Source organism: Lactuca virosa, chromosome 3 (assembly GCF_052849685.1).
Source record: "Lactuca virosa cultivar CGN04683 chromosome 3, Lactuca_virosa_CGN04683_v6, whole genome shotgun sequence".
NCBI classification, from domain to species: domain Eukaryota; kingdom Viridiplantae; phylum Streptophyta; class Magnoliopsida; order Asterales; family Asteraceae; genus Lactuca; species Lactuca virosa.
The window spans coordinates 208,657,836-208,673,691 of record NC_136428.1 but is presented as its reverse complement, the minus strand read 5'-3'; the positions used below and the strand labels follow the sequence as shown (position 1 = coordinate 208,673,691).

The window sequence follows — 15,856 nt, the reverse complement described above, 5'->3', positions numbered from 1 at the left end:
TTTATGATTATATGTGTATTGTTGCGGGTATGGGTATTTTGGGGGAACTCACTAAGCTTTCGGGGCTTACAGTTTTAGTTTATTATTTCAGGTACATCAGGGGATCGCGGCAAGGCGAATGCATGATCGTACAACTTCTCATGTTTTGTTTATGTTTCTGGGAAAGCTCTGATATTATACATTTTGAAAACAAGAGGTAATGATTTTTAATGGGTTGAAATGTTTTTAAAAGTTTTAAATTGGCTTGATTTTATGGGTGTTACATTAGTTTTGTAAACATCTCATGATTCATCCATGAAAACATCTCTTTATGATAGATCTTCAAACCTTCATCCATTTCACCAAGAACACCAAGAACACACACTAGTTCTTGGTGGCCGTGAACCCCCTTCAAGCTTCCAAATCGTAAGTATCCTTTCCATATACTTAGTATACATTAGAAACTCTTGATTAACACCCTAGAAACAACCATTTTGCATGAGCAACAAAAGTGTACGACCGTACACCCTTGCATGGCCGTACACACCTCAAGTTCCTCCAAAGTGAAAGCTTGGTTCATCCACTTGTTGTGCAATTGTCATACTAGCTTCCCCATGGATCAAACAACCCTTTAGCATGTTTTTCCCATGAGTGTACGGCCGTACACTCCATGGCCGTACACCCCTTGGCCGTACACTCCCTAGCATGGCCGTAAACCCCCTTTGATCAATCACATGTGATTTTAACACTTAGTTCAAGTGTTTCATAGTCCCTAAGGTAGTTTCCTTGCATGTTAGTTGCTTTTAAACACTAATTACATGCCCATATATGCCATTATATGTCATTTAGGACTCGTTTGTGTCTCCGGACTTCATTCGTGGAACTTCTCATCCTTACGCGCATATTCGATTGAATCACCCATATAAGGTGAGTTCATACCCCTATAATCAATCTTTTAATTGTTTTAAATGCTTTTAAGGGGGGGGGGGGAATACAAGTTGAACACAATGATAATTGTGTAAATGTTATTTGTGATAAACATCATTTTAAAGGATTGCTTGTGTTTATAAGTGATCAAAACATTTCAAAAACTCTTTTAAAGTTGTGTTACTTTATTGTTTATAAAACACAGTTTTTAAAGTAAAATCATAACTTAGTAGGTAAATGAGTCTTTTATTCAAGTCAGTAACAGTTCAAGTAAACAGGCTAGTAAACTATAATAGGTATAGTTTAGGGGTTCAGTACATACTATAAAGAGAAACAGGGAGGAACATACTATAAAGAGAAACAGGGAGGAACATACAATATACTATAACAGCAGAACAAATCATGATTAACACAATTATACCAATGATTCCCAGTAACCTAGGAAGGGAACGTATCATTAACTCATTGTTCTAAACAAAAGATGATAATAAAAGTGGTATAATGGATATATATATATATATATATATATATATATATATATATATATATATATATATATATATATATATATATATATATATATATGGGGTACATCTACAAAGTACCGGAGTTATATATGGGTTACACCTACAAAGTACCAGATTTATTTATAAAGGGGTACATCTACAAAGTATCGGATATTAATAAATAAAACACATAAATATATACAAAACTCACAACAGTAACATGAACAAGTATTTCAGTAGTCACTTTAAAAGACTACTGCATACTTTCATTTTCTCATTTCTTTCATATTGTGACATTCTCACTTGAAAGATAATGCAAACTATTTTCAAGTAAAGATAGTTATAAACTAGGGAAAACTTACATCATTACAAGCGACAAGCAAAACAGTCGAGTCTTAGTACATTCAGTAGAAAGGGGCCTATAATGCTAACTTTATGATTCCTTAGTTTATACATCAGGGATATATATTAATCGGATCCGACAGGTAGTAGGATGTGTGCTTTCCACTTCATTTCCCGTTACTTGTTTGGTTGTGGGCTTAGAGCAGATTCACCCAGTCTACTATCTATTCGATCTTAGCTATATATATATATATATATATATATATATATATATATATATATATATATATATATATTCCGTATACACTAAGTAATCATAAGGAGTACCAGGTATGGGTCAGGTCATAGTATATAAATTCAATACACCGTTTTCTAGAACAAAACATACTTTTCAGATAGAACATTGAGTAAACTAAACTAGAAGCTTATCAGTGAAAGGTTTAATCCACTTTATTAAACCAGTATAACTTAAAGGACCTTAGGTGGTTAATTATATAATACCTTAGTTTATACATCAGCGTTATATATAATTAATACCCGATAGGTAGTTGGATGTGTGCTTTCCGCCTCATTTCCTATTCCTTGTTTGGTTGTGGGCTTAGGGCAGATTCACACAATTAACTATCTGTTCGATATTAGATTATATATAGCTAGTATAAACTAAGTGTCTATAGAAGGAACTATTGTGGTTACCATTTTTACTAAAGAAAATAAGGGTTTTTCTTAAAGAATGCTTTCATCAAATATAAAGGAACTATTATAGTTAACTCCGCGAGTACCAAGTGAATACGCCAGGGTTATATACAACGAAGACCTAACAAACAATGGGATGTGTGCCTTCCGCCTTATTTCCTGTTCCTTGTTAGGTTGTGGGCTTAGGGCAGATACACACAATCGATTGTTTGTTTACTCTGGGTTTTATATAACTTGTATCCGTTTAGTACTCATAGAAAGGATTGTAGAGTCATTTTACTTATCTTTCATCAGATAAGGAAATATAGGATTTTCTAGAGGAACATGCGAACTTTTCTAAAAGAACTTACAACTTACTTTACATCACTAAAATCTTATGAACTCACCAGCTTAAATGCTGATCTACGCTTTCAAAATAACTTGTATTCTCAGGAGACCAGTAGACATGTACGCACACTGGGATTCAGAAGATGGAGCATAGTAGCTTCATGTCTTTTTTTGTTATTTACTTTTTATAGTCTATCTTATGTGAATCACATACTTTGTAAACACTTTCTTTCTAATGAAATGGTTGTTTGTTACTTTGATTACTATGATGCATGTCTTGTGATACTAAACATGACGTCCTCCGCCCCCGAACGTTTCCGCCGTTCCGGTTTGGGGGTGTGACAATTATGATGGGTAAAGATGGGTAGACGAAAGATGATATGGATGATAAGAGGTGAAAGATGATGAGAAGCCTTTGACCTTAACGATGAGAAGCCTTGACCCAAGCAATGGCCCAGTCATCTAGCAGAGTATAGATGACAACCACAGACTATTCTAGACAGCGCAGTGGAACACTAGCAAGCTCGCAACCTGTAGGTGTTGTGAACGATATGTTCATCAGATGTATTCTAAAAACCCATTGACATGTATTATGGGTGGACTCCTTAAAATAATATTGTCAATAAAAGAGATAAACCCTGACAGCTATGGACTTAGTGCCTAACAAATAACATCGACAACTATGGACTTAGTGCCTGCTATACAAACCTTGACAACGATGGACTTCGTGCCTATTCCTTAGGACAATCCTTAGGAATGAATGAGTAAATGATAGATGATTCTTAGGGTAGATCCTTATGAAATAAAGAAGATAATGGGGATGGGCAATTGGGATAATTGTTTGATGATGAAACATAATAACTTTATTATTGTGGGTTAAAAACCCTATGTACTCACCAGGTTTCCCAAACTGACCCACTCAGTTTATTTGTATCACATGTGTCGATACGAAGCTACATTACACTGAGAGATTAAAGGAGATGTAAATCACTAGTGTAAATGAATGTAAGGTCTGTTTATGCTTATGTTTCTGTATTGACGATGACATCCCAAAGTTTTTATATAAACAAAATACATTTCTTCGGAAATGCTTTGATAATATATATATATATATATATATATATATATATATATATATATATATATATATATATCATGTTTTCTAGGAGCAAATTCCGCAATAATATTCTTTAAAATGAATACTTTGATTTTCAAATAAGCATAAATAAAATTTTTAAAATGACCGTGAATTTGGGAATGTCACACTCCTTAACATGCCTTGAGTTTACCATTTTATAGTTATTAAAATCGCTAGCTAGAACCTTCTTGTTAGAAGCATCCTCAACTATGTACTTAGACTCAAGGGTATTCCACAATTCCTTCGTATTCCCCATGTTTTGGTAGGTATCAAATAAAGGATAAGACATATTGTTCATAATGTGGTCTCCATAGATGTAGTCATCTTTCTCCCACTTCCAACGGCGTCTAATTTGCTCCATTGTTTCATCTTCATGTGCTTCTGGTGCAAGAGTGCTCATAACATGGACCACCTTCATCCGAATTAATTTGGTTACCAAAGATAAGATCAGTCAACATTAAATGCTGATTTTATCCCTTAATTAAGGGATGATATGTTCAAACTCGTTTTATACAAGTGTGTACTCCACACCTCCTAACTGGTCTAAAATCAAGACTTGAATTCCATTGGTAATCTATATATTCCACTACACTAGAATGAACATGTGACACTAAAATCACTAACAATCGAACATATAGACAATCAAGCCCCATCTCTTAGCAATCTTACTGAGAGAACTTTTACTTCAAACCTTTAATCCATATAAGTCTCTTTATACAAGTCTTTTGGGAACAACAAAACTAAGTGACCATAACTTCATTCCTTCTTGAGAACTACATTTTAATCTCTTCATCATACGCATGTATTGAGAAATTTAAACATAACCCAAAGCTCGCCTATATACTTTAACTCATAGTCTATTGAGCCTTTATTTTTGCATGTGGATTGAAGATCTGGAATAGATAGGAACTACTTCACATTACCTATAATTAGACAAAAATATTATGTGTCCTCGACCATGTAATCCTATACTCCAACTTTATGACATCGTCAAGTAACTCGACTCCTACGTTCTTAAGAGCTTGTCTATATTTACTATCTAAAATTGCATTGGCATAGGAATACAGCTTAACATTGTGAGGAGCTCCATCCTCACGTATACATAGCTACTTTTTCTCCATATCCACGTGAGTGCCAATACCATTATTAAGTCTATCAAACCTAGCTAACGTTGCAAAAACCTTACAATTTCCAATCCACAAATAACATGGAATGTGTATCAAAATTTGAACATTTTCCAAGATTAAACAAAGCCGAAGCTTTTACCTGACCTTGATTTCTTTCGTTGCATGCCTTTGCTCGATCCACAAAGGTCCAACCTTCCTTATTTGCCATATCACACTCTTCAAGAATCGATCAACAACAACCTAGTAACTGAAGTGATCATGTAATGATTCCAAAAAAAGTCATATGATCATGCCACTTAGCCCTGAAGAGAAGTCGTAGATAGTATATAAGCCACCCATGCAGATGATCAAGATTTTTGCAAGAGTCGTCGTAAACCATATCCTCACTCCCAAGGCCCAAACGATGATCGTAAACCTAAAGTGAAATAATCGAAACATTATTTTAATCAAACTTATCGCTTATTTTTATGTAGATCTAAAAATTGCTCCTTTGGACAGACAGGTACAAACTAGAAAACAAATTGGCTAAAAAAAGAACTTATTTTCCACTTTCAATTAAAAAAACAAAAATCAAAGTCAACAATCGCTCATGTAAGGGTGCTCATAACAAACACATTTTGCCTTGTTAAGTGTGGTAAGTATTCTAAAAGGCGCACTATGGCGTGCCATAGCGGCAAAGCACAACTCTTATGTCCCAACATGGCGGTGCTATTCATGGCACGATATGGCATAGGGCATGAGATTTTTTTCAGAAGGTTTTTTTATATTTTTTTTATCGTGCTAAAACCATTAGGTTTTGTTCAACTTTTTATAATTAGTTTTTGATATAGCATTTTCGTAAAATTGATATATTTGATATTAATATATAAATATGCATTTTCTTTTGCATGTATAAGTTGTTCAATATAATTAAGTAATAATAAAAAATACATCATGATATCGCCATGGCTCGACTTACGTCATTTTGAACCTTGTACTTACCAAACAAGATGCACAAGTACCCAAAACTTCTAGCCTTTTCTCACTCTGAGATCACCAACAGTCAACCCGAACCAAACAAGCGGAAAATCGTTCTGAGCAACTTTTGCATCGATTGTCCAAAAAAAAAAATGACTTCGCTTGCATAGACTTCATAAATACCATACTACAACATTCCAATCATAAAATTCCCAAAACTTGCTTGCTTTAGAGGAATTGTCCATTGACCCTATGTGCTACTCAAGAAATTTCCCATCAACACAACATGGTACACACTTAAAGTTAAAACATACATTGCTTAAAATTTATGAACATTTTCAACACATTTTCTCATAACCATAACACCAATACTTCATCCTCCCCTTGTTCCACATATAATCAAGTAACAGCAACCTACTTTGATATTTGTTTTAAATCTTACATAACCAACATAAACAAATGACTTAACATGTTTTGGGTGTCAATGTCACTCACACATTGCCATATCCTACTAACAACTGTTTCCATGTGAAGAAAAGAATAAAAAGGACAACTTTGACACCTAGAGTGAACACCACTCCAAATGCTGCTTACAAATTACAATCAAACGCAAATCAAAACAACACCTCAACTCCAGATCAAATTCAAGAAAAAAAAGAAAAAAGAAATCAGATATTAACAACACAACACAAGCTTTTGATCAATTTTTAAGTGTGTTCATGACTCATGTGTTGCTATTACCATTTGTCCACCTTCTGAAAGTGCAAGGAACAAAAACCCTAACTCCAAAGAAGCCAAACCTGGTTTTGAAGATGGATGCACGACGCCCACTTGAGCTTGAGGTAGAAGATGAAGGTTCATGTTCACGTTCAGGTTCACCAACAGTTACCTGGCTAATGATTGGGGGAAACTCCACTGCATCTTCTTGAACTCCATCGCTAGCACTTGCATCCACAGCTTCAGTTTCAACTTCACACACATCCAAATTCACCACCAATAATCCTCTTCTAGCTCTTAGCCAATCTCCAACTTCACTAGTCACATTCTTGCACTTCTTTACCTTGATCTTCACCAAATTAGGACAACCCCAAGCAAAAGCTTCGATTCCTTCATCTGATACTGGACACCCTTTTATACAGAGTTTCTTCAAAGCAACACATTTTGATGCTATGCATGAAATCTCCCCATCAGCTATTGTTTCGCTTCCACATAGAGCTAATCTTTCTAGCTTTTGACAGTTTGTAGCGATTGCTTCTAGGCTTGCTGAGTTAGGGTTGACCCCAATTAGAACCAGTTCTTGAAGGTTTGCACTGTGTTTAGCAATCGCTGTCAAACCCTCGTTTCCTATCCTGTTTGTTCTCCACCCATCGATGTGAAGCTTTCTTAAGTACTTACAGTGCTCAGCGATGGCGACAACCCCAGTATTTGTGCATTCCGGTGTCTTGACGATGTGTAGAATTTCCAATTTGGAACAATTAGAGAGGGATGAAAGCCCAACATCGGTCACCTGTAGCCTCTCCAGATGAACTTCAACCAAACAACTATCTGCAGTCGCTATCGTCTCCAATAACCTATCCCAATCGCCTAAGCATCGGAGCAATTTCAACGTCTTCAGTTTTTTTGCACCGCTAATTAAAGGTCCGAAGAAATGACCGTTGTATAGCTCCTTAAGACATATACTTTTGAGCGAAGAGGCCGCGGCTCCAGGCCCAATCGGCTCCGCTGTTCCTCCGTCGTTGATGCCTCTTAATCGTTTAACAGAGAGCTCCTCGAGATAAGAACAGCTATCGAGGAGGGCGTTTATGCCTTTAGCACCGAACATGCAAGATCCACAAGAGAATTTCTTCAAACCCTTGCAGTTTTTCGCTAAGCCGGCCATACCTACATCAGTTATTTCTCGGCATCCGCGGAGCTTGAGGCGCGTGAGGTTAGGGCACCGGAACGAGATAAGGATCAGCCCTTCGTCATTTATACTAACGGATCTGCGGTCACACCGGAGCGCGAGTTTGGTAACGGAGTCAAACCGTGCGAAAATTGAAGGAATAAGGGGTAGGAGATCAGATTGGGCGTTTAGAGCAAGGCGGTGGCGACTCTCCCCTTCGACGAGTAACCATCGGCGAGATACGAGGGAACAACGCTTCCGTTCGCCGGAGCTGAGGAACTGGAAAACTATGGCTAAACATTCGTCGGGAATTTCAGATGTATAGTCGATTGTAGTTGGAACAGCGTCAGGAATCTCAAAAGATGGCTCCTTTTTCGAGTGCATAAAAGAGAAAATTTCTGATCGAGTGGAAAAAGATGAAGATAGACTAATAGAGCGGTGGTGGCGCTGTGTTGACCGCGGCGGCGACGGCGCGTTGGTTGAAGAGGATTGGCCCATCCAGGCGTGGTGGTGGCTGGTGGCTGGTGGGTGTGGTTCGTTTTGATGAGGTTAAGAAGCGAGGGTATGACTCTGGGTTGAGTGGAAACCGGGTTAATGGGTTTGATTTTTGAACCCGACTATTATTCTAAGTTTCTAACTATTTCCTATAACATTTACATCTTTCACCTAAATATAAAAATAAAAACTTTCTATTATTGTCCTTTTATAGAATTATAGGAAAACTAATTAATAGCTATAGTTATAGTTTTTATTATATAAAATTATTCGCATAAAAATAACTGTTAGTTTTCAAAAGTCTAAAACTATATAAAAAATAAAATAGAAAATAGTCTAAAAATTACTTTAAAAAAATTAGAAGTTCCAAAGAGAGGTGCAGCTAAATGGGTCCAAGAGTGGACTTTGGTCCACCCCACACAAATTTGAGGTGAAATATATAATATTTAGAGGGTGTTTGGGGTTACTTTTAGAATAACTTTTGACTTCTAACTTTTTAAAAAGTCAAAAAATAAACAAAAGATGTTTGTGTAATAGAAAATGACTTTTGCATAGAGCAAAATAATGGCTTTCAAAAAGTCACAAAAACATGACTTTTTGTAAGTTTACATGTAAAAGTTAGCACAAAAGATTTTTTTTGTTAATCCAAACACTTTTTAAATAGCTTTTTTCACAAAAAGTCATTTTATTAAAAGTCCTTCTACAAAAAGGACTTTTGATCTTGAAAAGTAATCCCAAACACCCCCTTAGACTTTATATTTCTTTTGAATAAAAACCGCTAAGCTCTGAATTGTAACATGACTCATTCCATTCTAAACTTAAATTCATAATGAATTAAATAATTTACATGTTGAGACATATAGATTAAAGAGTTGATGCAACAATTTTTTGAATATATCAAATTGCATTTCAGTCTCCATAGTGAATTCCACGTTCATTAGGTTTGTATATTAATATTTTTATTATTATCTTAATTAATAAGTTACTTCCAAATTAAACGAACAATTTACTTTAAAATCAGATACATTTTGTTACCATTTTCAGTATTTTGCTACTTATTCATATTTTGTAATTATTTGGCCTACCCTAAAACAAAATTTTGGCTACACCACTGGTTCAAAATACATTTTAAAATATAATATATAATTATAATTATAAAAAGAATTATTCGCTTTTGTTAACTAAAACTAGTTTGCAATTCAAAATAGGGATAATGACTTGAAAGGGTAACGGACTTTCGACTTTGTTCACATTTAGTCACTAATTTTTTTTTCATTATCTATTTGCCACTGAACTATTGAAATTGTTCACATTTTTCCCTTATGACCGGTAACAACCGGTCATAAGGGTAAAATGTGAACAGTTTCAATAGTTCAGTGACAAATACAAAATGAAAAAAAAAATTAGTGACTAAATGTGCACAAAGTTGAAAGTTCGTTTCTCTCTAGAAAAAGTTCAATGACTAAATGTCAACAAACTTCCTCTTTTATTATGTTTTAGCAAATTATTTATTTTTGTTAAATTCTAGCAACATTTGTTGATGAAGAAATCTACGAAATAAAAAACAATACCCCGAAAATAAATTAAAAAAAACAAAAAACCGAAACCGAAATAAAAACCAATTGTTTGGTATTTTCCAAAATAAAAAATCAAAATTTCCAATTTGATTTTGGTTTAACAAAAAAATGGATCATTTTCACCCATAACGTCATTTTAATTGTTGAATATATAACTATTTTTTTCCTAAAAAAATATTCTTGTAAAGGTAATATGGATAGGGTGGTTTGGGTGCAACACTTCATAAAACATGTTAACGGTTTTACTTAACTCTATATGTCTAGTTAAATAATCATAAATTTCAATAATTATTCAAACTTTTTAAGAAAATACAATCTCAAATATAAATCAATTGTCCGGGTAAATTAAAAAATGTCTAAATTCTAAACAACTTGACTTTCATTTTCGATATCATTTTTAATAGTAAATATACTAATATGATGTATGTCAATACATGAAGTATAACAACATATATAATGTATCAATGTATGTATGTATTATTTTATAAACAACATATATGGTTTAATGTATGTCAATTTATGTGTTGCATAAATTTATAACACAAAATTCATACATATAATATTAGGATAATTTTTATACATATAATATTGCATAGTTTTATTGCATAAAACTTATACATATAATATTGGTTTCGTTTTTTTTGTTTTTTATACTTTTTTCGGGGTTTTTTTTTATTTCATAGATTTTTTCATTAACAAATGTTGTTAAAATTTAACAAAAATACATAATTTGCTAAACCATAATACAAGAGGAAAGTTTGTTCACATTTAGTCATTGAAATTTTTTGAGAGAGAAACGAACTTTCAACTTTGTTCACCTTTATTCACTAAACTTTTTTTCATTATCTATTTGTCACTGAAATATTAAAACTGTTCACATTTTACCATTATGACCGGTTGTTACCGGTCATAAGGGTAAAATGTGAACAATTTCAATAGTTAAGTGACAAATTGATAATGAAAAAAAGTTTAGTGACTAATTATGAACAAAATTGAAAGTCTGTTACCCTTTCAAGTCATCATCCCTTCAAAATATTAATTAGATGTAGGCTAAAATCAAATTGAAAATCCATATATAATTTATCTAGTCGGATCCAAATTGCATTATTTGATAATTCAAATTTATCCAAATAATAATTAGTGAAACACTTTATGAAAACTTATTTTTTTGAAACCATCAAATTAGAATCATAAATTTATTAATTTCTTAAGAATTCTATAATCATTAACTTCGTTGAATTATGAATTGTTATATTTACTAGGTGTGAGATCCGTGTATCATACGAGTTTATTAAAGTTAAAAGTTTTAAAACATTTACATTATATAGAATTTTTTTTGTTTTTTTATTTGCTAAATAATATATTTTTTTTAAAAGGCCCTCCATACTTATTGTTACATATTTAATTTATTTAATTTTATTGTTAGATACTATTTACTTTAAAAATATTATATATGCTTAAAAACAAAGAAAAAAAGTTATAAGAGGCTATATAAAATATTTCACAAAACAAAAACATATTTATTAATTAAAAAATAAAGTTTAGAATTGCTCAATATTTAATTAATATTTAGGAAATTATGGATATTTTAAAAATAACGTTTGAAAAAAATAATACAAAGAAATATGAAAAATAAAATCACTATTAAAAGTGGGGAAAATGACTTATCAGAATAATTAAATTTTCGATTTGTTTACATTTAGGCAACGTTTTTTTTTGTACACATTTAACTATTTAACTTGTAATATATGTTCACATATTATCACTGTCACCTGCTATAGCCGGTGACAATGACAATATGTGAACACATATAATAAGTTAAATGGTCAAATGTGTACAAAAATAAAGAAGTTGCCTAAATTTGAACAAAACGACAAAGATTATTACACTGATAAGTCATTTTCCCGTTATTTTCAGACCCAATATATTGGAAGATGAATGAGTTATATATATATATATATATATATATATATATATATATATATATATATATATATATATATATATATATATATATATACAGAGCAAGACATTGGAAATATAATTTTTATAATAAAAATAAATATATTTCTTAAATATTATTGATTATATTATAAAGAGCAAATTACAACTTTGGTCCCCATGGTTTGTTCAAATTTGTAATTTTGTCCCCTAATCAAGAAAATTGATAGGTTGCATCCCTATAGTTTTATTAAATTATATTGAATGTCCTTTGTCTATATAAAATGACTATTTTACCACACCTAATATCTTTTTTTAGGGAATCATTTAAGAAAATTCTTATATTTTGGTTTATAATCGATTTAGTCATTATATGTTTTTTATTTAATTAATTTTAAAAATTTGGCAATTGTTTGTAGTTTAATCATTTTATCGGGTAAACTTGTCACCGACATAATATGATGACTTTTTCACAAATATGATCAAAATATAAAGATTTTTTATTTTTATTTTTATTTTTTCAATATTATCTTATTTCTTAGTATATTCTTTTGTCTAATGGATTGTATTATCTTACATTAATATTATGGTATTTTTTATATTATGAAAAAAAAATCTTTTAAAAATAATCGTTTTTATATTATTTATGTCTAACAAATTGTATTATCTTACATTAATCTTAGTTATTTTATTTCTTCTATATAGGATTGTTTTTCTGCTTCGTAAAATCGTGATCGTAAGATCCCATATAGGTTGTCAATAATATATGATCCTAACAAAAAATATTCTATTAACATCAAAAATATATTTCCGCCTCTCAATTCATCATTCAGTTAACAATAAATACTTTAAAACATGAAAGATACATCTCTAATAAGAACCATTTTACCTAGGTGATCATACAATCCTATGATAAGGATTGTGTTTTAACAACATTGATATCATTTGTTTAACAAATGTTTTTTTTCTTTTCTGAAGACAACTTTTTGTAACTTTTAGATTCTTATTTTTATTTTAAAGAGAATATTGTATGATAATAGCAAAGAAATACAGTAAAATAATAGTAATACTTTGTGTCACACATAAACATTATATTAAGATACCAAGATAATATTATAAAAAATTAAAATTAATGTATTTTAGAAAAAACCTTATATTTTGATCATATTTGTGAAAAAATCCTCATATTCTGCCGGTGACTGGTTTACTGGGCAAAATAATCAAAGTACAAACAATTGTTAATTTTGGGACTTAATTGAATAAAAAAAATATAATGACTAAATCGATTATGAGGTCAAAATATAAAGACTTTCTTAGAGATTTCCTTTTTTGTTACTAAGTTATAGTTTTTAATAATAAAAAATAAAAAAGGGTCCACTTACCCTCAAACCCCACCAACCCCTTCTACATTTTTCTCTCTTTAACCCCTTTTGTTGTGAACATCATCGCCGACCAAATATCACCACTGATCTCCCTTCACCATCGTCACTCTCCTTCACTATTGTTATGAGCTTCATATCTAGTGAGTTTTAAGAAGCCTAAAACATGCTCTAGAAATTATATAGTGGGAGTCTTCATGTGTCATTCTAATCTTGCCAACATCAAAAGGATCAAAGAACAAACAAAACACTCTTTCCTAATAACATAATCCAGAGAATAAACATACATAACAACAAGATAAAACAACACATTCAAATACATTGAGCTTTATGAAAATAAAAGAGATCATAACATAACAGACTTATGTAAACTAAGAGGATCATATGAGGCTAAAAGTTGTATGATTCAGTTAAAAACTCAAAATAATTAGTTAAAATAAAGTTAGATGCATACTACCAAGCAAGATAAGAGACTGTGATCATAAACTCATGCTATAACCTCTTCCTAACCGGAACGCGCATCTTCAAGATACAATATTTTCCTAACTCTGGACAGACTTCTTCTATATGAAGGTGTAACTAGGCCATGGATTGACCTACGATAAATTGCATGAAGTAATTCATCAACAATGGCGGAATGAGAAGACTTAGCAATTGCATTTCTAAAAAATATTTAGGCAATATAGGAAACGATTTGGGCCCCTAGGATTAAAAACACCTCCTCTTAGGACCCATCACCACTACCATCAATGTCAATTGGGATATCTTCAAGTTTCAATCTTAAAAGGAGTTCCTTCAAATTGTTTCGTATGTAATGAAATGTGGTTTATGTATACCTGGTGTAGGAGATGAATTTGGGGTTTTTCTTAAATCTTCTAAATGATACATATTTTAACTTCTCTCTATTTATATATGACATGGACCATTGAACCGACGAACCACCTTTAATGGGGTTGTAATGAACAAACACGCTATATGGATGGTAAGAAATTGATATTGGCCTTGGAGCCTTAAAAGTTGATGGCAACGGTGTCGTATACTTTAAAGCTACCTGGAATCTTGTCTATTATTATTGGCCGGAGATGAAGGCGGTGGCTAGAGATGGCGTTGGTTAGAGAAAGAAATAGGAGATGAAGAAGATGTGTTTTGAGGAACGAGTTGGTGACTCGGTAGGCAGGGTGTGGGGAGGGGGTTGAGATATTGGCATTTTTAATTTCTTATTAATAGAAATAGTAAATTAGTAATATTGAAACCAAAAAATACTAAAAAGGATTTAATAGTCTTTTTATATAGACACAGGGACGAATACCGTAGTCTGTTAAAACATAGGGATGCAAACCTATCAATTATTTCGACTAAGGATCAAAACCATGAATTTAAACAAACCATAGGACTAAAACTAACCTTTACTCTATTATATATATATATATATATATATATATATATATATATATATATATATATATATATATATATATATATATACTAGTCGTGAACCCGTGCAAAGCAGCGGCGACAAATTATTTCTTTCGGTGAATATTTCTTTGCAACATATTAGCTTGTTTATGAGAGAATATTGATTCTAGTAGATAGAAAATTGTTTTCTTCAGTTATAATAATAGATTTGATTCACTACTAATTATTCTTTTAATGTATATTTTCTTGTTCATTTTGGCGGATAATGAGTACTTTATGTTGATCGGTTAGTTTGCTTTATGAAACTTGTCCTATTAAAAATAAGATACAATGTATTCACAAGTATTATTAAGCATTAGTTTCAATTCTACAATTCGATTTTTTCTTCCGATGGACAATGCATTCTATAATTTATTTGTCGCTTTTGTATATGTTGGTGTTGTCATATGTTGGATCCATTGTGTCGAAAATAGATCATTTCTAACTCAGGATAACATATTTTTCTTCATTGGTGTATATTTAGAAAGAAAAAAAAAGCCATTCAGAAGTAGTTTTCGGTCATCAACAAATAGATTTAGGTCAAAGATTAGTCTCCTTTGTGTTAAAAATAAAATTATATTGTTTTTATTTAAAAAAACATATTTTTTATTAAAAATAAAAATACGTAATGTTTGGTTACTAAAATTGTTGATTTTTTAGGTTTTAAAATATAATTGACACAATGGTTTGGATAGACGTGTTTTTTTATTGAAAAACTACAAACGGACAAAATCAAGCTTTAATAGCATACAAATACTTCAACATAAATTTATTCAATTACCAACCAGTCATGGAAAATGTAAAATGTATAGCCTCTTGAAAAAAGAGAGAAACATGGATCGTTTTATTTCCAAATTGATAGATACAAAGTGAATTACAGTTTAGGATTTTAAACCAATATAAACCATTTTGAAAACTAATATTATACATTAACCTTTCCAATTTCTGCTACTTGCTTTCCCACGTATCATTTGCTTTCAAGTTTCAACCTTCATTAACACAACAAACAAATGAAACCAAGACAAATATCAATAAATTTTGAAAGATACATAGTAAATTACAATTAAGGATTTGAAAGATATCTAAAAAGGTCGATTAACCATTAACTAACTATAAAAGCCATAGATCCTT

General features: G+C 31.7%; 1 protein-coding gene across 1 annotated transcript; it reads right to left on the bottom strand.

Annotated features, from left to right (window-relative positions):
- Positions 1–6,392: 6,392 nt before the first annotated feature.
- LOC145166938 (F-box protein At1g47056-like) lies at positions 6,393–8,503 on the bottom strand. The gene has a single exon (XM_079085992.1). It carries the CDS (start codon positions 8,374–8,376, stop codon positions 6,721–6,723), a length of 1,656 nt encoding a protein of 551 aa, XP_078942118.1. The 5' UTR covers positions 8,377–8,503; the 3' UTR covers positions 6,393–6,720.
- Positions 8,504–15,856: the final 7,353 nt, after the last annotated feature.